The following is a 25,336-nucleotide window of genomic DNA, read 5'->3' as shown; positions in this document are numbered from 1 at the left end:
GACTAAGCTAAATTAGAACTGTTTGTATCTGCTTTAAACAAACGCACAGTGTTTTATTTATCGTTAACAATTTAAGTATTGTTAAGGTATTGTTAACAGTTTAGGTATGTCCTGGACAAGAGGTTAAAAGGTATCCGTGGTGTGCGAATCGATAACCAAAAGGTTCTTCGCGCACCAGGTCCTAAGACCAAGTATTTTAAACATATTTTTCTCGTTCAATAAACTATATTGACAAGTGAATGTTAGTATTTAAACTTGAACTATATGATTATATAAAAAAAAAAATTTCATAACTCGATATATAACTTGAGTGAAATATTAACTTTATTTAACCTGTTAAGATTCAATAGCTGTTTGTTTGTTGTAAATTTACTAATTAGAAATTAATCACGACTATATTTTATATAAACAATCCTATTTTTAAATTTATTTTATACGATTAGATAGTTTAGTAGCGATTAGTTCTGAACTAAGACCTTTTATCTGAAATATATTTGTAAGTTATTACGAGAAAGTTGGTATTTTAAATTTGTCGATAAGGCTAAATTAGAATCGTTTGTATCTGCTTTAAATAAACGCACATTATTTTTTAGATGCCATATTTTACATGTAATAAAATTTCAACTTCAATAACTTTTATATATGTTTTTATAGCAGCCCTAATTATAAAAGTTTTTCCATCTCAAAAGTTGTCAAAAGTGTGTTTTTAGTTTTTCTTTTACTACTCTACCATCTAAAAAGAATAGTTTACCCAGTGTGGGGAAATACCTGAGTCATTAATCCAATATTGAGTTAGAATTTGTAATTTGTTTTGTAAGAGTTTAAAACATAAAAAATAAAATAAACAAAAAAATAAAAGTATTTACATGATGTACGACTCGATAATCGAAAGTTTTCTGAGTACACTAAGTCCTAAGATCAAACTTTTTGAGCGTCTTTTTTTATCGTTTAAAAAGCAATAAGTATTTATACTTGGGTTGGGTAAACTACCCGAATTTCCGAGAAATTTTGATCTAAAGAAATAAATTTGTTATATAGATTTATAGTCATTTGTAAAACTATATAAAACTATATACAGTTATAATTACTATGTATCTTTATTCAAAATGTATTTTTATGTGTCATACTCTGAAACTAGTGTTTTATAATTTATGCTTTGAGTAAAAATTTGTTATTGCTTATCAGGGGCGTGTCAAGACTTTTTTCAAAGGGGGTTCTTAATTTTTTATGTTCTTAATTTGCCGCTTAAATACCATTTCTTAGGTATGCACTGCCAGTTAAGTACGCAATATTTAGCCGAAAAACTCTGTGTCTAAAATGATTTTTTTTCTGCTTAGAAATAAAAACACATATAAGTAGTAATAGAAAAATATTATATTTTTTTATTTATTATACTGTATTAAATTTAGATAAATTAAAACTAAAAGATCTAGAAAAAAGTTATGAATTTAAAAATTGTACATTAAAATTCAAATCTGTTATTTAAAACAAAAATGTTACAGACATAATTAAACATTTTATATAAAAAAATAACTTACTTTATAAAAAAAATAACTTTTTTATCAGGAAACAATATTATAAAATAATTAAAACTAGAATAAATTTTTCTAAAGAAAATTTCAATTTTGAATTAAATGTTAGTATAGATGGAGTTCTTAAAACTTTTCTTTTAAATTTTAAACTCCTTACATTTTCATATCTATTTATAATAAAAAATTTTTTTTTCAAGTAGTTTAATCTATTGAAATAGAAATTTCACTAAAAAAATGTTTAGACTCATACAATTAAATTAAAATATCTTAATAAAAATCTATTGTAGTTTTAATTATTTTATAATATTGTTTCCTGATAAAAAAGTTAATTTTTTATAGAGTAAGTTAGTTATGACAGTAATACCTTTGTTTTAAATAACAGATTTGTATTTTGATATACAATTTGTAAGTTCATAAAATTTAAAATAAAAATTAAAGAGAATTTTAATAACTGTTACAAATTTTTCTTTTAAATTTTTAACTCTTTACATTTATATATCTATTTATAATGTTTTTTTTTCAAGTAATTTAATCTATAGAAAAAAAAATTCACTGAAAAAATGTTGAGACTTATACAACTAAATTAAAATATCTAATTTTTTTTAAATGTTTGCCTGATGTTGCAGGGATTCTAATCATGGTTTTGAAATCTCTTGAGTTGAAAATTTCAAAAAATCAAGAATCAACTTTGTGGCCAACAGATATACAAAATTAAAACAAATTAAATAAAAATATTAAAATACCATTAAATGATAACAGAATAAATTGCCAAGAAGTGTAGTTGTCTAAAGATGATTTTTAATACCCTCTGAATTGAACTTTTCAAGGTTTAAACCCAGTTGGTTGATACATTAACAAATAATATTAATGTTTAAGTACAAACACAACATTATTAAAATAACAACATAACACAAAAGATTCACACAACATTATTATATACAAAAAACTAAGTAAAAAAAAACTTTAGTGATTATATTTGACATTTCCAAAGTAAAATTGTAATTACAAGTTTAAAAAAAAATCTTAATAAAAAGTGATTTACACTAAGTAACAATTTATAATGGGAACTAAGAGCATCTTAGTAAAAAATTTCCTAGAAAAAAAATGCTACTTTAAAACGTTTACCTATTATGACGTCACAATTAATTTAAATTTTATTCAAAATCTTTTTCAGCTTGGCAAAAACGAGCATAATTTGTTAAGGAAACTTTTTAATCTTTCAGTGTTATAAATTCAACTTTCATCATTAAAAGTTTATTAAATAACCAAAACAAAGTCAATAAACAACGTTTTAAGTGATATTGTAAGAATCTTTTTTATTCTTTTCTTTTTTTTTCAGGGGGTTCACAGGAAACCAGTCAAAACACGCCCCTGTTGCTTATTTTATTCATCCGAGTCCTAAAAAAAGTTTTATTAAAATTATGAGAGTTTTTGTTTGATTTGTTTCTAATAATTTTTTTTGAAGCTTAAGGTGTTTGTTATGTGCTATTTTTTATTACAAGCCTGTTTTATATCTTAAAGCTCCCTATACAATAGTCACAAGTAACGATCATTAAATCATCATTAAGTCAATAGTCACCAGTAACTATCAAACTATAAGTTTACTTATATATTAATAGCATTTAAGTTCTTCACAATTTCTTAATTTGTTAACTACATTTGTTCCTTTATTTGCTATCAACCAATTAATTCAACGACAAATCGACGTTACTTATTAACCTGAAGAATATCAAAATACTTATAAAACAAAGTTCTTATATGATTTTTTCATTCAAAACCTCATATAGTTATTTGTCTTTAATAAAAAAGATTGCTCAATTTACTGAAAATTAAAGAGCTTATTTAGATAAAGATGTGCAAATTATTTTTTTTTACTACGATGTTTCGGTGGCAAAAAATTGCGACCTTTTCAAGTATAATAAAATAGTGATTTAAAACCATAAAAAAGTCATTCAAAACCTCATAAGTTAAATTATACATATAAAAATTCGAGTGATTTTCATTTTAATAACATAATAATTATGTACTAAGATGCACATTTTTTCTTCTACATTTTTTTATGTTTTACAAATATTTCATATTTTTAGAGTCACTGATTAAATTAGTGCTTTTAAAATTAGTTAAAAAATTTTAAAATTTGCAGCAAAATCACAGTTAAAAAAAAAGGGTAGGTGTCATATTTTCACGAGCGAACAAATATGCACGAGGGAACTAATTTTTACGAAAATAATTTTGCACGAAGACACTTTTTCACGAAGACACTATTGCACGAGGGAAAATTTTTGCACGATCAGAAAATTTTGCACGGGTTGCATTTTATTTATTTTTATTATTTATTTTCTTTAATAACCTTAATTTTTTTTTAGTTTGTAATGATATTAACATTTAATTTTCTTGTTTTAAAGCGGATGTTGTAAACTATTTTACGCAGTTTTCGTGACGTTCTTCTAGTATTAAAAACAAACAATTATTTTAATTTAAGAAGTTAATTTCATTTGAATGCGTATATATTTGCGTTTGTCTTTCAAATACGCGTTAGTTGCTTATTTAGTTGCTTAGTTATTCTGCGTTACGATCAAGTTACGATTAAGTTCAACGTTTTATTCACAAGTTTCGAGAAAACGTCTACATCGCGGAGTTTATGTTAGTATTTTATATAACTTAACGATTGTTAATACTTTTTATAGATTTTATTTGTGTCGTGATTTAATAGTTTCTTTCTTCAGAACTAAGAATTATTATTTAAAATAAAGTAAATTGCATTTATTCAAAGTGTGTTCTATTCATAACTTAGGAAATAGTTTTGTAACTTATAATTGTAGCTACTTGTAAGTAAAGCTGTCAGTTAGTAAGTTACTGGAGACCACGTAGTTCAGACATATACATAAACTAACATTAAAATAGCCCATTTGGTTAAAAGTTTATTCTATTTATTTTTTTTACTATCACTGTTACCTCTAACCCTTACCCTCGGTCGGTAACTTGTTTTTATTTATTTATTCGTTTTATTCTTATTTTTACTATCACTGTTGCCCCTTACCCTTACCTTTGGTCAGTAGCTTTTTTTTTAAATTAAACTCTTTTTATTTATTTATTTTTAATTGATAATAACTTTTACTAGTTATTCTTTTATTTCTATTTTTACTATCACTGTTACTCTTAACCCTTACCCTCGGTCAGTAACTTATTTTTTTTGTTTTAACTTAATTTATCTTTTAGTTTTTTTTTTAAATTGTACTTTTGCTTTTTTTTTACTCTCGTGCAAAATTGATTCTCCGTGCAAAATTGTAACTCGTGCAAAATTGACCCTTGGTGCTAAATTATCTTCGTGAAATTTTGACCCGGTCCCAGAAAAAGTATTATCGTCGAATAAAGTGTTTGTTCCATATACAATTTTTTTCTCGATTTAAGGTTAAATCTAGAATAGTCTTTAATTCAACTCTGATGCAACACCTTTTGGAAATAACCCGAGACATAACAAGAGTACGGTTGTGCACCAATTAACTTGCTACAGTGAAAGTTGCTATCTTTGGTAAACATTAAGACGATTACAGAAAAAAGTTAAAGAACATATTATTAAGTGCGTGGAAAAACACTTTGTTCCAATCGGCAAATATTAGGATAAATCTAATTAACTTGTAATTTTTACGAAACTTTCTTCTATATTACAGAATATTTACTTAATAATCTAAAACTTGCGAAAACTTTTAATTTAGAAATTTTCTATCTAATTAAAAACTCTAGAAGTATTTCTGGTTTGATTAAGCTTGAAGCAATTTATGGTTTGTGTTATACTTAGATATTTTTGTTTTTTTTATAAAGTTTAGTTAATCATTTTTATTTTCAATACTTCTCTTTATAGTTTTGTTCAGTGTTAGTGTACTCGTGTAATATAACTTATCATAAGTTTTACTCGTACTTTTATAGAAAAAAAAAATTACTTATTTCTCAGTTATAAAAGATAATTTTTAAACTGTGTCTAAGAAAATCGTAAGTAGATTAACGTGAATCCGGTGGTAGGATCGATCAGACATGCATAACCTATTTGAATTATTTTAATTATAAAGATATTTTTATTACTGTTTTTATATTTAAAATGTGAAATTGGTGTTAAGTTTCGAGTGGATAAATTTTAGATTTATCTAAAGAACTAATTATAAGTCTAAAATGCACGAAGGGTCAAATATGCACGAAGACACTTTTGCACGAAGGGTCATTTATGCATGGGTTGAAATTTTTTAAAGTTATTTTTATTTATTTACTTTAATTATTTGTTTTTCGACTATCACTATTACCTCTAGGAGCGGGTCGGAACAGCACGGAGTTGCTTTAGAACGGTGCGTCACTTTAGCATGAAGGATCAATTTTGCACGGCGTCACTTTAGCACCGTGCGTTGTTTTTGCACGGCGGGTCACTTTTGCATGGAGCGTCACTTTTGTACGACTTCAGTTTATCACCGAGCGTCATTTTTGCACTATTTCTTTCTATTCTATTTTTGCTTAAGGCGTCTTCTTTTTTGACTGAGCGTTATTTTGCTCATACCAAAACTTTTCAAACGTTCATTTGAAAGTTTTTTGTTGAAAAACTAAACTGAAAATAAAAAATCCACACTCATTAGATTCGTAAAATATTTTAAATTAAATTACAACTTTATTTAGGAAGTATTTTAATAATTTTATAATCGTAGTACTAAGTAAAATTTAATCTAAAACAAGTTTATGTTGTATGAAACTAAATTCAATACTTGAAAAAATATATTTTTAATTTTTTTGGTCATTTTAATTATATGTATAAGGTTTAATTTAATTAGATAGGGATAATACTTGAAAGCTTTTCTTAGTTTTACTAAACTTTCTAGGCTGAAAAAATGAAAATAAAAACTTTAGAATATTAAGATTATTGTATTACCATATGGTGTAAAGTATTAAAAAACATTATACATTAGTTACAAAATCAGTAAATAATGATACACTAAAAGTCTCTAAAAGCAGATTTTAATTAGTTGTTAAACACCTTTACTACTTTATACTCTTGTGTTTTTTACAAAGTTTAAAAAAATCTAAGCTGTCTTATAATTAAAAAAAATATCGTGTTGATTAGTTGTTTATCTTTACTATCTTATCGTATTCTTTGTTTAGTTTAAAATGTGTATTATTATTAAGTAACAAAATAAAATGTTTTTAGGTACTATATTCAATACTATTACATCTTTAATGGACTAAAAAATTAAAAATTAAGTTTTCTTTAAAAAATTAATAGAAAAATTAAAAAACAAAGTTTTAATTCAAGCTTAAAATTCCTACAGATTTAGAGTATTAACATTTATTTTTCATTAGTTAAATAAAAAGTTTCATAAACTTCAATTGGAATGCTTTAATTCTAGAAAAAATGAGGCTCTGTGCAAAATTGACCCACCAGGCTAAAAAGACACCGTGCAAAAGTGATCCCCATACTAAAGTGACGCTGTGCAAAAGTGACCCTTCGTGCAAAAGTTACCCATCGTGCTAAAGTGGCGTCGTGTGAAAGTGACCCTTTGTGCTAAATTGACCCACTGTGCACAATTGAGTATCGCCGTGTTAAAGTGACGCACCTTGCTGAATTGACGACCCGTGCTAAAGTATCGCTGAGCCATTATGATACCCATCCCGGTCGGTAACTTTTTTTTTTAGTAATTTTATTTATTTTTTTTTCTTCCATGCAAAAATGACCCCTCGTGCAAAAGTGTCTTCGTGCATATTTGAACCGTTCCTATTCAAGTTACATTTACCAGTCGACAATCGAAGACATAAGCTTTTTAAAGAAAAAATAACAAAACAAAATTAGCTGCAAAATTTTGATTACAATGAAAAAGATTTTGTTAATAGATATTTTGATTACATTGAAAATGATTTTGTTAATAGATATTTTGATTACAATGAAAATGATTTTGTTAATAGATTTTTTTATAGACTCTTGTATTTTACTATACTTAAATATTGGTCTCAGGCAAAAGCTTTGATATAAATAAAGGATAAAAATATTTATGACTAAGTTATATATAAGATATATACAGTAATACTACAAAACCTTAATAAGTTTTCCATAATACTTTTTTACACAGAGATATTTAATCAAGCTTTTACTTATCAGTCAAAATAAGTTCAGTATAAGAGCTTATGAATAAAAAAAACTTTCACGGGTTTATTATCTGTATACCTGTTATTAAGTATTTTCATCAAAATTAAAATTTTAGGGATTGAAAAAAATATTTTGGTTTTCTTTTGAAGCACAAGTTTCACATGAAGTTAACATAAAAAAAACACAAAGTATAAAAATTATAATCAAAAAATTTGTATCAAGTTGTAATAACAATTAAAACATTAAGAACATGCAATGATTAACAATAAAATATCTATATGAGTATAAATGAGACTAGTTTTAAAACATTTTAAGTGTATAATGAACTTTCATACTATTAGTACTTGTTGTGAAGTCTCGCAAACTCTACGAACTTTATTATTTTTATTTTAAATGGTCTTTTTAACAATCGAGAGGCAAGTTAACTAAAAATAAATAGTCTTAAACCATAACTTTAATATAACTATTATAAAGACTTATGAGGAACAAATTTCATAAAACAAAATTTAAAAGCACATAGTTGCTTTGATATAATGTCGATATACAATAAAAGCCTTTTAAGATGAAAACAATTTAAGTGTTTGCTTGATGGTATGGTTATTTTAATTGTTTATACAGTAATTTATCATTTTATTAGCTACTGCAACACACTTTTTTTTTCGAAATCATCTACTTGCTATATGAGGCTTTTAACTTTGTCCAACTTGTTGTAAATTTGTTGTTATAATACCTCAGAATAAGAGGTATGGCCCGCCAACAGAATTATTTTGTTCACAACCTATTTTACCTTGAAAACACTTTGTGCAAATAATTTAAAATTAAGCTTAAAAAATACAATGATTTTTTTCATTTTTAACTCATTATAGTATTGATTAAGTTTGGGTATGCAACTCGATGACCGAGAGGTCTTTTTGCTATCCAGGTCATTGAACCAAAACATTTTTGAGCAAAAATTTTTGTTTTTTTTTCGCTTTTGTTCATTAAACACAGCGTGATCTTTTCTTAATTTGATTTTTATTACACACTAGTGCTAAATGAATTATATTTTGTTGCCCACAAATTTAATCTAACCCGACAATTAGAAAAGTTTCCCATCACTGTTTCGAAACACAAAATATGTTGTTAAATAAATACATTAAAAAAATGTTATTTTTTCCTATTTTAAACTATTTATGAATAACAATTTCAAGTTGATTGATTAATGTTTTAAACAGTTTACTTATTATCTATACTATTATATGAAAAATAATTTTTGTTTTATGTATTACATAAAAAACAAAATTTTTTGTTAGTATACACAGCACAAAATTTTTAAATAAAATTATATTTTTATTATATGTTGATTAAAAAGACATTTTTTACATCGTTTTTTCAGAGTTTTTAACTAATAAACTTAAAAATATGTTTTGAAACTAAAATAAAGTCATAAAATATCCAATAATTGAAAGAAAATGCCTTTATATCAGTCTTTTTCGTTAATAATAAACATTTTTAAGTAAATAGAGTAATAGTATAGTTAAATAGATTTATAGTTTTACTTAATTGCACTTAGCAGAAAAGAACTAAAAATATGAATCACTGAAATCAAAACAAATTTAATTGAAAATATAAGCTTAAAAAGTGTTACTGACGGACAAAAATGTTTATTATCAAGTATGATCGGATAAATTTCTAAACATACTTTCAAAATAATCTAGATTGTGAATATAGTATTTTTTTGTAATTAAACGTAAAAGTTTACTACGAAAAAAAGTTTTAATTTTAAAAAGTTATTCTTTTTCGTTATAAACTAGACAGCTAGTTAAATTAAAGCTCTAAGTTTAATAAGATAACCTTAAGTGACCAACAGTTTATTTTTTTGCATGAACATTATAAATAAGTTGAAAGTATTTTTAGTAAATTTATGAATATAATTAAATAAATAAACAGAAAAACAATAGATATGTATTAGTTATAGTTCGTAATTTGTAAATTTTACGTTTAAGTATTTAAATTAACGTTATATTAGAACTATGGAAGTTTGAAGACTACATTGCAACACATAAAACGTTCAAACTAACTGTATTTTAAAATGCAAGCACTAACAAATAAACTGTCACAACAGCAAAAATTAGAAACTTTTTTAAAAAGACCAGACTAGTGGACCACCGTGTTTCTAGTAAAAAGTATAAAAATATCTGATATTCCTTCTAAAAACCTGATTCTAATAGAATTTTTATTAAATTAAGAATATTACATGTTTGTTTCTAAACTAGCTGCTTTTTTATTAAATATTGTTATAATATGTTGATATGATTATTTAGATAATTATCCGCAAACTAGTTTGTAGAAATAGAATACACATAAATTTTCTAAAACCTGCTTAAAATTAAAGATGTCTTATTAGTTTTGTTTTTATCTTATCATACACAATCATATTGTTCTTTTTATTCTTAAATTAGTTTCTAATGAAGGTAAATGTATACTAAAAGTTGTAATTAAAGTTTGCTTTGCTGGTCGGATCTTTTTTTAGATTAGAAACAAGTAAGAGGCTAGAGGTTTTAGGCTTGATGCGGGCCGTAGTTTACTAATAACGGTCTAGGTTTTATGCATATTATTAACGTAATCATAAATGCTAAGGTGTTAGAAAAGTATTTAACATTAAGTAAATATATTTAGGTGGGATTTTGATACAATAATTCTGTTTTTGTTTCAAATAAATATATTCACTATTCTGTTATACTTAAAGTTTTACTACCTTAAGCTAACAACAATACTTATCTTTCATTAGTTTATACTAAAAATAAATTGTAGCCTGTTTAAGATCGTGGATGTTTTGAATGCTACTTAAACTTAACTATAATAAAGTTAGATTTAATATTTTAAAAAGTAGTTTTACTTAAATTTTGTAATTGATCTTTTTATATACAAAATGAAATTTTTTAACTAATTTGTGGCTCTATTTAAAATTTTTTATTTGTGTACATTTTTATAGTGGTAATCAATTATTCTCTTATAATGATATGCAGTAGTGTAGAATGCTTAAGTAAGACTTTAAGTACTAAATTAAAGTATTTTAAAAGAAACTTAACTTAATAAGACTTTTTACTGTTGTTAATATATTTTTAATTGTGAAGAAAATATATATTACTACAGAAGATTTATTATTTTTTGTTATGAAGTTAGGTTTGGAATATTTTGACAACAAAATCCACGTAACTTCTTAATCATTACTTAAACAAAACAGGCTTTTTATTTTTATTTGAATAAATATTTATATTAAGGTGCGGAGTTATACTTTGAAAGGTAGGTAAAGACAAATAATGATACTTTATTTTGTTACAAAAGTTTGTAAAACATTGTTTTTCTTTTTAAAAGTTACTACTGAAGCAATTTTGTATTACTCACTGTTCCTAAACTAACCTTGTAGCTTTTATAGTTTAAAATAAAATGAAATCTTTATTTATAAGTTTATTTGAAAATTCGTATTTAATAAAATAAAAATGAACAAAATGAAATAAATTAAGAGGCTGAACGAATTAAAAAAATAATAAAACTCTAATTTTAAATAAATGGTTGTATATTTGTAGTTGTTGTTGCCAGCAAACTGATGTTAAAAAGTAAATACATACGAAAATTAAGATTATTTATTTGAAAACTAGTTTTAAATTTTGTATTCAAAAATTTTGTCTATCAGTTTTATTTAAATATTTGAAAATCTAAACAAAAAAAGTAAATTTCAAATTAAAACAACTGATACTGCAAAAAATCAAGAAATACGATTCCAAGTTTAATGAAATTATAAAAGGATGCAGTACTTCTGTAAATGAACTTAAATTATTGATCCTAAACAAATAAAAATATACCTTTAATTACTTTTAAAAATAGGCAAAGTCGGCAAGGTTATTAAATACTTCATTGATAAAGTTTGATCAATTAAACAATAAGATTATAAAAAAGTGATAATTTAGACTATCTTGAGACGGCAGAGTTACTAGATGGAGAAAGATTACTTTCGTGATTTTCACGCAAAATAGAATCTAAATGTCCTTCAACGGGTGTCCAGTATGGTGGAGCAGTTATTTGGTGCCCCTGTACTGTTAGGTCCAAACCAGACTTTCCTTGAAAGAAATCGTCAATAGAAACAGAGTTGTTTCGAGAGTCAGGCACAAGACCGTCTATTGTAGTGTCATTGCCACTTATATCACTTATTGATTGAAAAATTGAATCATTTATGATAAATTTATCCATGTCACTTTGAAAAGGTAACGAATTTTCCAGGCTAAAAGAGGAAGTAAAGATACTTTTATCCTCTGCTAAAAGGTTAAAGTTTTCATTGTTTGGTATTAAATTGTCATTTTTTTCTGATTCTGCTGTATATTGTGTGTTTTTTTGTTGTAATTTAGTTCCTGAACCAGCTAAATTATTTAGTGCATGACTAAAAAATGAAGTAGCTGAGTCATTAAGAGTGTTAGGAGTTAGTAATGGACTGTTTAATGACTTTACACAGGACGAGTTAGTCTGTGCATCTGTCATTATGTTGTCAGTGCCAAAATCGTCAAAAACTGTCGTCCAGTTAAAATCTCCTTTAAGAGACCCGAGCTCAGGAGCTTGTTCTTTTAAAGGATTAGAATCAGAGAATTCTTCTAGCAATGAAGAAAGCTCACTATTACTGTTTTTTCGCGTGTGTTTGTAGTTGTTATTTTTGTTTACAATTTTTTGTGGCGCTGTTTGCTTACGTTTTCTATTTAAAATGTTCAATGCTGTTGAAGCAGAAGAGGTGACACAGTCATTGCTTAATCCTCTATTTGCTAGCGAAAAAATAGAAACAGAAGCAATACCTTGATTTTGAGCGTAAGAAAGGTCGTCTTGTTTACCTAAAATAAGATCTGTAATAATCACATAACCATATAATAATTTATACTTATATTCATACCTTTTATAAAGTTAACTTTTAAATGTTTTTAATGTTTTTAAATTTAACCTATTTGTTTTAATGACAGATGTGAAATTAGTTATAAACAAATTGTTTTTATACCTTCGGTATATTCTGCAGTTTTGAAAGCAAAAAAAACATACAAGGCATAATATCTCACCATTTGCAGGTTGTTTAGTACACGGTGCAATTTTCCACTGAGTCTTGCGATTGTTTGTTTTCTTTTTTGAAACTTTTTTAAATGTTTCGTTTTGTTTCAGTGTCTTTTCAACGCATTTCTGTAATAGCATATATATTCTAAAGATTACTAACTAGAAAGAAATATTTAGATAAAAAATAAAATCAACTACCTGCCACGTGAGATCAGGCGTATTCCGGTAATAGTCATTGTTATCTTTAATCCATTTAAAAATCGATTCCAAGCACAATTGGCCAGTTGCCGAACTTTTAATGGCTTTGCAAATTAGACCTGGAATAGAGTTAAGTCTTTTTATTTCTACTTTTGGACTGATTAACTGTTTTTTGTTTTCGATAGTAGGGTCTGGGTAGAACGCTGCATCAGAAAGCAAAGGATAGCAATCATTTTTTGTAGTTTGGAAGCTTATTTTGGAAATGTCTGGCTTTTCTTCAAATTCAAACTGATCAAAAGACTTTGGCGATGTTTTATTAACGAAAACAACTGGTTTTCTGTCAATTTTGGGTGTTGTGTTTTTACTAAAATCAATTCTTCGTCTATAAGGTTTATTTTTATCCGGCTTAAATGTTGTTCTGGAGTTTAGCTGATCCAAACTAATGGTTGAAAACTTTTTCTGGTTGTTATTGGAAGCTATGGGTGCAGTTGAACGAAAATTAGAACTAGATTTCGTGTAGCTTGGCACAGACTTGTTTTGTCGAGATTTACTTGCTTGACGTCTGTTAGGGGTATAAAATCCATTCCTTTTTCTGTTGTAATTACTTCTAGAAAATATACTTCGAGAACCTCCATCAACTGGATTAGAAATGTTAACATTTAAGTTCCAAAGCCACTGTAAGTTAGTCAAGCTGTCGTCAAGCGAATCTTTTCTGTCATTCTGTAAGAAAAATAGGATAAGTCAGTGAACCTATGATTAATTATGTTTATAACAACAATTAGAAATATCAAACCTAACTACAAGCATCAAGAAACTAAGGTATAAATTTCTAGACTAGCTAATAATAAATGAAATTCGGTCCACAATTTAAAGACAAATGGTTAAAATTTATTTTACAAATACAAATATCCAATCTTAACATTTATGATGAAAAATGAATCGTGCTACACTATAAATTCAAATTAAACAACAACCGCAAAAAAGTATATCAAAAAAGTTTCAAAATTTCAGTAAAAACTTTCTTATTGGCTTTGTGATACACTTTCGCATATTCATACTAGTTTGGGCTTGTTTATACTAAAGAGCCCATAACCACGTCAAATTGTTTGTTGTCCATTTAAATAGTTTTTGACAAAGTAAACAAATAAAATACATAAGCTTATTGACGTAAGTTGTATTTGAATTTATAAGTTGCTTATTTTTAATCAGATTTAGAAACTTTAAATGTAAATTTAAAAAAGTATTTACACTCGTTTGCGTATGGAAAGGAGTTACTTTCATTTTGTTAATTAAATTTTTAGACAGTTATAAAAATTAAAAAAGTAATATATATATATATATATATATAATGTAATAATTTAAAATTAAGTTTGTTTATATTATATATTTATTCATATATAGATATATAAATAAAAGTTTAAATTTAAATAAATTAAATTCAAAAATAATTTAATTAAACTTAATTGTTTTGATTTCTTGTATTTTATGAAAAAACTAAATTACAAACCGGTTATACTCAACAAGAGGAAGTACAGTAAAAAGTTTCGCACTAAAATTATTCATTTTACATAATATCTAGTGTGTACTGCGTGTTCTCACAGACCAACCAAAGTATAAAACTTATTTGTCAATGTGGGAGACCTTATTGTTGTGTAAACATGACTTTAGTTTACGATAAAGATGTCAATTTTCGAATTTTATGATCGTAAATGGTGTTTAAATTACTTTAGTTTTTTATCTTAAGTGTTAAATGACAAAGTTCTGATGGCTTGAATAAAAAAAAAACATAAACTAAAATTTCTGTTCTTTTTTTATGTTATGATCGGAAGTGATTTAATAAATTATGTTAAATATTTTTTTATAACATATTATTTAGAATAAAAGTAAAAACATCAAGTACAAAAATAAATCACGTACCATTTAAGTCTATAGCAAAGTTTATCCAAATACTTAAACTACTCTTCCAATTTTAAAGGTATTTATAAAGAAGGCTGGTTTTTGTATTGCCGAACTAACTAGTTGAAAATTTATTTTCAATACAACAATGTATAGTAAAGTTAGCGGGAATTAGTTTAAGTTTATAGGATAAGTTTAGATTATACAGCACTAAACAGTTAAACAAATATTTTATTCTTCATTATACTCTCTGCACTAATGAGTACAAAATAATAACGTTAACAATACCAAACATATTTTTTGAATATAGCATATATCATATTTTGGAGTTATACATATGGAAAGATGGCCGACATAAAAAAAATCAGAAAACTAAAATTCTGAAGTTTTTACTAAACTTTATTGTATTGTAAAAGACAACAAATTTTAGTGATTTTAGCTTAAGTTTTTATAACACAAAATTGAAGTTTAATATTCTTTCAAATTTTAAAATAAGTTTGGATAACGTTATAGCTAGTTTTAAAACTTGCAGTTAAAAAAAAACTATATTTTTCAAAAAAATTGTTTAGTTTTAAAGCATTTAATCTTAATTGTATCGTGGAGTACTTTTAAACTAAAAAATCTATAAAAGTTGTAACCAGTAACCGAAAAGGACACAAACTTTTGGAAAATGTAGATTTAAAAAGATCGTAAATATTTCTTTTTTAAATAGTATGAATCATTTACGAATAGTTGCTTTATAATTATAAACGGCTAAATAAGATTTTTTTTATCACCTTTTATAACTAAAAATATTAAGCATTAGTTTAATGGAATAAAAAGCAAAAAAAATTTGAACTTAAAGATTTTATAATGTTAAGTAAAATGGATAATTTATATGCTAATCTCAAAAAAGCTGTAACTTGATTAGATAAATATTTAACAGCTGAAGTATAATGAAACATATATATAAATAACAGTTGTTAACTTAGGTCTAAAAATACTAGTTATTTCTTAAGTAAACGTTTAGCCAGTTACTCAAGATATTGTAAAACAGGTTTTTAAATAAACGTAAAACTACTTATACAAAATAAATCTTTAAACTTGGATTGTTGAAAAGTTTTTTTTTCTTAACTATGCACTGCATCCTTTCATATTTCATCAAAGTATACTTTCAAGTTTGGAAAAAATAAACTTTATGATAAAGTTGTCAAGTTTAAAACTTTAGCGACGACGATGTCAAAACTCACTAGATTAAACTTCTTTGGTTGATATTTAAAAATCCTTAAAGTAAATGATAGCGACTATTTTATGGTATATAGATGCTTGTGGACAAGTTTTGATTATGAATTTTATGCGACAATAAAACAAATAAATTAATTAATAATGATTATACATATATCTAACGTAATCTTACCAACTGAGGACAACGAGTACATAGAGCTTGAAAGTTTGCTTTAAGCTTTTGATGGACCTGATTTCGAGTCATTTTAGTAGATTCAACTGCCATTTTAATTTTAGTATATTTTAAAACTTACGATTATAATCTGAAATCAATTTACTCCTAAATAAACTTACAAAGTTTGATACAATACAAGACACGTAATTTGAAATAGATATTATTATGACGTAATTAAGGATATAAAAGAAATCGATAATTTAAACAAATATAAAGTGCTTGAATATTTTTACTGAACTTTTTAACTGTTATTTAAACCAAATAAAAGCATGGTATGTACCAAACTTGATATAATAAATAACTACTGCATAAACTTTAATATGAAGTATTATACAACTTAGTATATTGCAAAATAATTTGTGGATTGAAAACTCAAAAGTTTCAGAAACAATTGTAGTATAAACGATGATGACATTCAATTTAAAAACAAAAGTTTAAAAATATACTCGTAGCGTGTTCATTAGTGTTGTTTAAAATTTGCGCCAGAGTTTAAATGGTTTTCAAAAGCCTCTCGGTCAAGATGATTGGTCACTTAAAATTAGCTGTCACGCAAAGTTTTTGTTTTGAGTTGTTAATAACAAATAAAAGCTTCTATAAATTGCATGTTGACAAAATATAACTTAATCTATAAAAATATTCATTTAGAAAGTAACCATTTCCTTTGAAAAACTTTTTTGGACCAAAAAAAAGTTGCTTTAACTAAATAATTTTTAAGTTGTATAAGATATATTGCTTTGTAAATATTTCTTAAGCTACATTTTGTTTGCAACATTGAAGTTAAAAACAAGTCGGTGATTAACAACAGGTCTCAATTTACAAACTTACATAAAGTGTCTTTACATAAAAATGTTTTACTCTTGAAAAAATATATTGTTTAGTGGTCTTCTGGTATGTATATACTGTTTAATTTTAAGGACTTATTTGAGTTTATAAAATTGATGATAAAAACCTGGAAAATACATGGTGAAAATGTATTAATTAGCATAAGAAACTTTAAACTAACTAATAAATTTTCATACCTAACAGAAATACTAGCAAACAAGCTAAACGGAAGCACTCAATAAATGATAAAAAAAACATAAGCCAAACAATTACTGACATTAAAAAAAAAAAAACCTTCAAGTTTATTCTGTTTTAAATTAGAAATATTTAAAAATCTTTTATTATTTTCACTAAGTCTAAGAGATTATAGTTTTAAAAATAAATCTTTAGCTCGTAAAAGAATTGTAACAAGTTTCTAACAAACAGCAATCAAAAAAAGTATAATATTATGATTGTTAAGTTATTTAATAGCACACAACTACTTTCTCTCTTTTATTGCTAATTAATAATAGCGTAGTTATACATACACAAACTTATTAATAAATAAACAAAAACTAGGTTATAAGTAACGCTTTAAGCTATGTCCTTTTAAGTAAATGACCTTAACTATAAATAAAAAATATTTTAAAGAAGGGCAAATGTTCTGTTCCGTATGTGTAACAACTATTGTTAATAAACAAAAGATTTCTGCTTGTTACATGTTCAAACTTGAGTAGCTCTCCAAATTTTTTAACACAAGCAGTCTGTTCTATTTTTTTAAATTATAAAAGTTTTTGTTTTTCTTATACGAAAGACTTTATTTTGTTTTCCAAAATATTTTACACTGACGGTTTAACATTAATATTTTTTGTTGTAATATTTTGTCGAATTGTTTTTATCTAAACTGTTATTATAAAAACTTAGATGGAAGTTTTAGTTTCGTCACTAAAAATTAAGAAGTTATAAATAAATATAAAGTAAATTTTATCTAATAATAACTAATAGAACCCACATTTGTGAAGAAATAAAGTTGTAGATATGAAAGTATTTAAATTTATAATAATAGTAGTATTAAAGTTTTATCATTACTTAATACTGGTTTTAAACTTAGCTTTTAACTTTTGAAGTATTTAGTATTTATAGGTAGTAATTTTTTCTCACATTCAATATATATCTAAAGGACAAAACCTTATTTTTTGTATAAACTTATGGCTATAAACTATAAAATTTTGATAATTTTACAAAAACAATTAGATTTTCAACTTTCATACAGTGTATATAAAAATAGTCATGAAAACAGTTATCTACAATCATTTGAAACCTATATTATGTTAAACAAATTTGATTTTTTAAGAAATATTACTAATTAAAAAAAAAACCACCACAGTTTCGTAATAAGTGTCAGTTTTTTTCATATTTATAATTAAGATAACTATTTTTGCTATACCAACAGTAAAGCTAGCTTCTACTTATATTAATACTAGCCATTTGTTTAAAAATCTGTGGCAGCTTTATTATATACTTGATCATATTACTTTTAATTGTTTTATTTTTTTGACAGTTTAATTCTCATCTTATGGATAATTGAGGCTTAGCTTTCAAACTATAGTTCTTCAGTTATACACAATTCAAATCACTTGTGTAAAATGACTATTAACTTATGCAAAAAAAATAATTGTACTAAATTGATTAATTTAATTATTTTATAAGCTCTTCTAAAGGTTGCAGTGCATTTGATAAAATGTTGCCAATTTATATTTTTCTTGTTTAAGTAAGCATAAATAAAAAAAGGTTTTATTCGGCGCTCACCATCGCCTTTAGTGGTGGAACTACCTCTTGACTACATGTAAACAAACAGAAACATTGAAACAACTTGTAACAAAAATACTAAAAATCTATTTTCGAAAAACATGTAATATTGTTGTATAAAATAAAAACACACTTAAAAACTTGATAAAATTGTTTTTATTGGTAAAAATCCTTAAAAAGCTACATTAGTTTTACCGTTTAAAGAAACCATAAGCTTCTTTAAAAGTTAACTTTATTGTAAAACTTAATCATATAAAAACAAATAAATTACTTTACGGATAAAAGTTTTTTTAAGTTACGGACATAAGTTTTTAAATTTTATTACATCTAACATTTTTAAAATCCTAGATAATCTGTCAAGTTTTATAGTGAAATATATTTTTAGCTAGATAATTATGAATAACCAGATATATATTTTTTTTTGGCTTCATTGTTTTATACCAGTTTAAGTTGACTTGGTAGCTTATAAAAGTTTAATTAAATTAGATTTGCTCATTCAATATTACAGTTAACTAAAAAAAGTATGACTAAAAGTATAACTTGATATATTTGATTGATTAATCAAAGTTTTTACGTAAAATCATGTAAATAGTTTAAATGTGTCCTTGTACTATAGTTGTTTGTAAAAGTTCAACTCATATAATATCTAAACAAAAGTAATTGCATTAAATAAGTTTCGTTTTTACTAAGCACAACGGGAAGAAAACTCTAAAGGAGGCTGTCAACAATTTATTTTATTAAGACTTTTTTACTGAGTAATTCCTTAAGAACGAAACAATTACCGTAACAAAACTTTAAACCAGTGTTTCCTAAACTTATTTTTGTAATCAATTTCTTTGGAAAATTTTTAAAAATAATCGCCCTATTTACTAGTTAATTACCCATTTACTTTTGCTCCTCCTTACTTATTAACGCCTCCTGGTAGCCAAAATCGCCTCTAAAGGGGTGATGTTGCCATTTTGAGAAACACTGCTCTAAGTAGTGACTAAAAGAGTTAACTTACTGTTATTTCTAAACGAAAGTTTGAAGAAATTTTCTTAAAAATCTTTTAATTTATAATATTATGAAGTTTTTGATGAAAAAGAAAGTTGTAAGGTTATATCTAAAAAGCCCAACTTTAGTTTTTTTATGCTTTATCTAACACTTTTAAATAAGGAATTGTATGAGTGTTGTGTATATATTGTATTTTTAAGCAAAAACCTATTTCACACAATCTAATTTCAGTTTTTCCGAACTATATTAAACATATTTTGATTAAAAACAACAACGAATTTTTTTTTTAATTGGCAGAAAAAAACTAGAAAGAAAACCTTGGGTATTTAAATATAGTTTGTAGATTAATTACATATAAACTTCTTATTAAAAATCGGTAATTTGAATTTATGTTTATATTAAACAGATTTATACTTTTGCTATTATAAGACGTTAGTATTATTTTAGATAAACACAATTTACTTTAGTAATTTGTTTGCTTGAAATTAAGCGTTTTTTTAAACTAAATTTTTATTTGTAAAAAGTGCATGCAGCTTGCTAATGTTGTTTTTAAAAAAATTTAGTTTCTACAAAATGGCCCATAACCATACTACTGAAAATCAAGCTCTAAGTGATTCTTTATAACATAAAGTTTAAAAGTTTATTACCTTTGAAGCTATTTATTTTATAGTTAGTAATATATGTATCATATTCAAAATGCTGATTTATAAATTAATTACATACATTGTTTTTTATACCAATTAATATTTAATTCGAATAATAAAATTAGTCAATTTCTCCTTACATACCTATATGTCAACAACAATAGGGTGTAGCAAGCGTGAGTGAAAACGCCAGCTATTATGATGTCATATTGAAACACACGCCGCTTTTATGTTTTTGTTTTTATAACGGTGACTTTGCACGCTACAAAGCTTAATCAGCGGAATACTTCTACTAAGTCCTTGAAGTATATATTACTTAAGCTTTGATTTAAACTAAAATTTAAAAAGTGATCCAGTGGGTCGATAAATTAAGATCCGACCAGACCCGCTAAAACGCTAATTTTAAAAAGCATAATGAGAAAAGAAGATTTAAGGCGATACCATCAAAAGTTATCGAGTTTAAAATTCAATGAATTGTTATATAAAACTTGACAATAATGTCAATAATGATAAGGAACAAATAAACTAACTCTATTCTTAAAAAAAACTTAAAACACTGAAAATAAAAATGTTGTGTATTTATATTACAAAAACCCATCTCAATTAAATAAAAATTAAGAAGATTCCCTAAAGTTATTTGTTTAACAATATATTCTAATTGATTTTTTAAATGCGTTATTAAAATAGCTTTCAACGTTCATAAAACGCTTAATCATCAAGGTTTAAACTAGGAGTCGACAGCCTTTTATAAGTAAATGGCCAGTTTACATAAAAAAGAGTTGCTCCTGGGCCGCACTGTTACAAAATAAAACTCTTACGCGAGCCATTGTTATCTATAAGAGTTGTATTAATTAAAAGAAAAATAACCGTTTTAAACCTTAAATGTGATGAAATGAGCAGTAGCAAAATGCAAGTAATTACTAATTACTACACTAAAAGTCTAATCGTAAGTTTTACCACAACATTCAAAAAAAAAGCCGAAAATTACATCGCGTGCCGCAGATTTTTTTCGGACTGAAGTTTGACGACTTGTTGAAGAAAGTTTAAAGTTTGGTTTCAACAGCAGTGCTAATAGTTTAAATATAAACATTAAATTCATTTGAAATTTTTCAACAAATTTTTAATTTCTACTTTATCATACGTTTTTTTACTATTTCTAAACATGATGAACTTCTTCTCAAACTTACTTTGTTCCAAAGAGTTGCAAAAATATGTATATATATATTTTTTCATTAAATAACTCTTTTGTAAAGTTATTATTATATAACTTATTAATTTAATTTTTTTTATTTCAATCTTTTTTCTAAGTTTGGAAATTTAATTTTTAAGCAGCCCATATATAACCGTACTAGAAATGATATTTTAACATAAGTAAGATTATTTTTTGTTTTTGTATACGATATTTAAATTATTTCAAATACTTGATCCAATATCCAGTAGATTTTTTGTTATTTACCATATACAAGGTTTCATAAAACATATTTTTTAGCTTGTAAAAATTTAAAAGTTTTAAAGTATTATTAAGTAGTTAATCAAGGTTATAAAGTTTTTTTATAATAAGCTTAAACTTAAATTATATCTTCTGAAACTAGTTTGTTTATAGTTTCGATCTACCCTTTTTTGAACTAAACTTCTTCTTTTTAATATTAATGTTAAAAAAATTATAATGTATGCAAACATTGACCAAAAAGTAAACTATTTTTTTTAAGTTAGTAGTTATTCATATAAAAGTTTAATTGATTTTGTACGACTAAGTTATTATTTTTACTGCGTTCAATATACAGTTTTAACTATAACACCTAGTTTTCTAATGTTTATCATTTTAGTAAAGTTATTCAGATTAAATAAATTTGAGATTAAGTTAACGTTATTAATTATTTGAAAGTTTCATGTATAAAAATATTTGGTTAAGTATGATAAGTTGTGGATATTATTTGTCTATTTGAACTAAAAAAAAAAAATTTTTTTAGAGTAATTGTTTATTAAGATTTTTCCAAAAAGTTTTTATTTTTTATCTTACCTTCTTTTTATAAGAAATAATAAGTCTTAATTATTTCACAAATAAGTAAACAAATCTTTCTATAATATTGTGTAGCACCTTCACTGCTTAATTGTCACTTTGCTTTAAAAGTAGGTATATCGTTTCTAATATATTTTAAAATTTCCCTTCATCAAAGAAGCAAAAACGACTTAATGGAAAAAACATTTGCTACATATAGATTAAGTAAAAAGTATTCATTTATGGCAACTATGGTATAAATTTGATGTGTTACAAGTGAATTTTTAGTTGTAGTGTCCCTACATGATATTTTTTATTTATACAATCTTATAAAAAAAATTTATCAATGAAAAACATTGTTATAAAATCTTATATATTCTATGGTGTACTGAAGCATTTATTTGTATTTAAGTTTTTTCTTTTAATTTCGATTTAGAAACTCATTAATTATTAAAACTGTTTACAAGCACACTTTAGTGTTTTTATAAACGTTTTACAAAGTTTCTACTATTTAATGTAAGCATTTAACTTGATGTTTTTTCAAGTATTATTTTAAAATTTTTATGATAACTTTCAAACTTGCTGTTTTTCATAAGATACAATAACAAGATACGGCAAGTTGTAGCTTGAACACAAAGCGTCGGTATTTTAAGAATTGAGCATACAACAATATTTATCACAAAGCTTGTAAAGTGCCGATTTTGTTATACACCTTTGTTTGACTTCCTTATTTCTGCAATCGAAAAAAAAATATTGCTTTAAAAGTATAAAAGTTTATTCAATTTTGTTACAATAAGTTTTTAATTTGTACTTCATTAAAATTTTCAAAACATTTAAAACATTTCAAAACCAAGTGAACGAATGTCAAAGAAACAAACAAATTTTTCAAAACGGTTTGATACACAATAGTACGAAACAAGAATTTAAGTATGATTCTTCGCTAAATTATGAAAACAAAGTTTTTAAATCTATAAAAAAGTAAACACTGAGCTTAAAAAAAAGCTAAGTTGTTATTCAGTTGAACTTAAAAAAACATTTGTAATGAAGATCAATCAAAAAAATGAATTTTGTAATTCTTACATAACTATTAATAAGAGACTTATTTTATAAAAACATACAACTGTTTCAAACATTTTTAAAATGATAACTATTATCTACTACTTATAAAATTTTAACAACTTTGCATTGTTTTATAGTTTTTAATAGTCTTTCAATAGTTTAAATTGTTTCATTCTTTAGATATTTTACCAAGTAATCGCTTATAATAATTTTTTATGTTTGAATTTTTATGATTATTAATTTAAAGAAAACTTTATATACACAGTTCTTTTATGATTATATAAAATTTTATTCGTGTTTATTACTTCGAAAGCAAACAATTTATAGTTTGTTTAAATAAGTTTACGTACTATTCTAAAACAAATATAGAGTTTGAAATACTCGTAAACTTACTTTGTTTTGTAGCGATTTGCTTTGAAAAACTACTAAAAAATTAAAATATTTAATCACTAAACTTCTATATAGTTTTCTAATTTTATTATCTAAAAACTTAACGCTCTTAAAACTTGAAATATAATTTAAATTTGTTGCGTAAGCGTTATGTATAAAGCTTTGTTTTGCATTGTTTTGTATTTTATAACTTAAGTGGACTTTTTTGAATTGCTAAATTATTTACAAAAACTAACTCTAATAGGCTTAATGTGAATTATCAAATAAAAACTAATACAATTGAGTTTCATTAACAATTAACAACTCTTTGGCCTTTCTCAAGAAACTTGTGTTTATCTTCAAATTTTTTTTTTAACTGCCTGTTTAGTGAAAGTTCGATAAAAACAAATTGGTTTTTTTTTACATATAAATTTAGAATGTAAAGTTAGAAATATTAAATAACTATTTAATTATCCTTCTACATAGAGAATTAGTTGGAAAAAGGTATAGTAATAAAATCAATAGAAGTTTAAGCTGTTATAAATTATTTTTAGTGACACTAAAAAGTTGTTTTTATGTTAGACTGCTAGAAAACAAATGTTATTGTAATCTTTAACTTTATTTTTCCTCTCTATATAACAATATAAATTCAAAGTTAACATCACGTTTGATCATACCTATTCGATTATCATACCACAAGCCTTCGATAGACTAAGACCGGTTACGTCCTTATTAGCTATCAGTCTACCGAAGGCTTGTGATCTGATAATCGAATTAGTACGACCAAACTTTATGTTAACTTGATGCTTGTCTAACGGCAAACGAAAGTCCAGGCTTAGGCTCTGTAAACTTTCGCCGATGTTTTCGATGAGTAGAAATTTTAGTATATATTCTTATTTTTTTACAAACTTGCTTACGCAGAGCGATTGTTTTAAAAATAAGCTTACTTATGTTAAGAATAAGGTAATATAAATAGCAAAAATTGAACGATTACAGTAGACTACCGCTTAAGTACGCAAATTGAACCCGACCAAAAAGTGCGTACTTAGCACGGGTAGTGCGTACTTTTTTACGACATAGTATAATTTGAAATTTAGTTGTTTGTTTTCTTTCTTACAACTAGCAACCAAATAATTAAGCCAAATAAACAAGTCTTTTTATTTTAAATAACATTTAATACATAATTCTAATCTGCAAAATTATTTAAGAGATTTTAAAATGATTTATTATTTCTAAAAAAAGTTTCTACATAACTAATTACATAATACATACATTTAATATAGAAAGTCAATGTCAGTCAATGATATAAAAAAGAATATTAAGCTATATTTTCCATTTTTTGTTTTGTTAGAGTGAAAGTACCAAACTACATTGTGTTTACCAAACATTTTCAGAACATCAATGTGCGTACAT

The 25,336-nt window shown here is 24.9% G+C and overlaps 1 protein-coding gene across 1 annotated transcript; it reads right to left on the bottom strand.

Moving 5' to 3' along the window:
• Positions 1-11,523: 11,523 nt before the first annotated feature.
• On the bottom strand, positions 11,524-16,336 carry LOC145842453 (uncharacterized). Its single transcript, XM_082949906.1, has 4 exons — positions 16,208-16,336; positions 12,916-13,635; positions 12,726-12,843; positions 11,524-12,506 (listed from the first exon to the last, which is right to left on the bottom strand). Exons 1-4 carry the CDS (start codon positions 16,298-16,300, stop codon positions 11,602-11,604), a joined length of 1,836 nt encoding a protein of 611 aa, XP_082806032.1. The 5' UTR covers positions 16,301-16,336; the 3' UTR covers positions 11,524-11,601.
• Positions 16,337-25,336: the final 9,000 nt, after the last annotated feature.

The sequence above is a fragment of the Thalia democratica genome, chromosome 8, assembly GCF_965202585.1.
Source record: "Thalia democratica chromosome 8, ktThaDemo2.hap1.1, whole genome shotgun sequence".
NCBI classification, from domain to species: domain Eukaryota; kingdom Metazoa; phylum Chordata; class Thaliacea; order Salpida; family Salpidae; genus Thalia; species Thalia democratica.
Note: the sequence above shows the minus strand (reverse complement) of the source record. Positions and strands in the feature narration are given on the sequence as shown.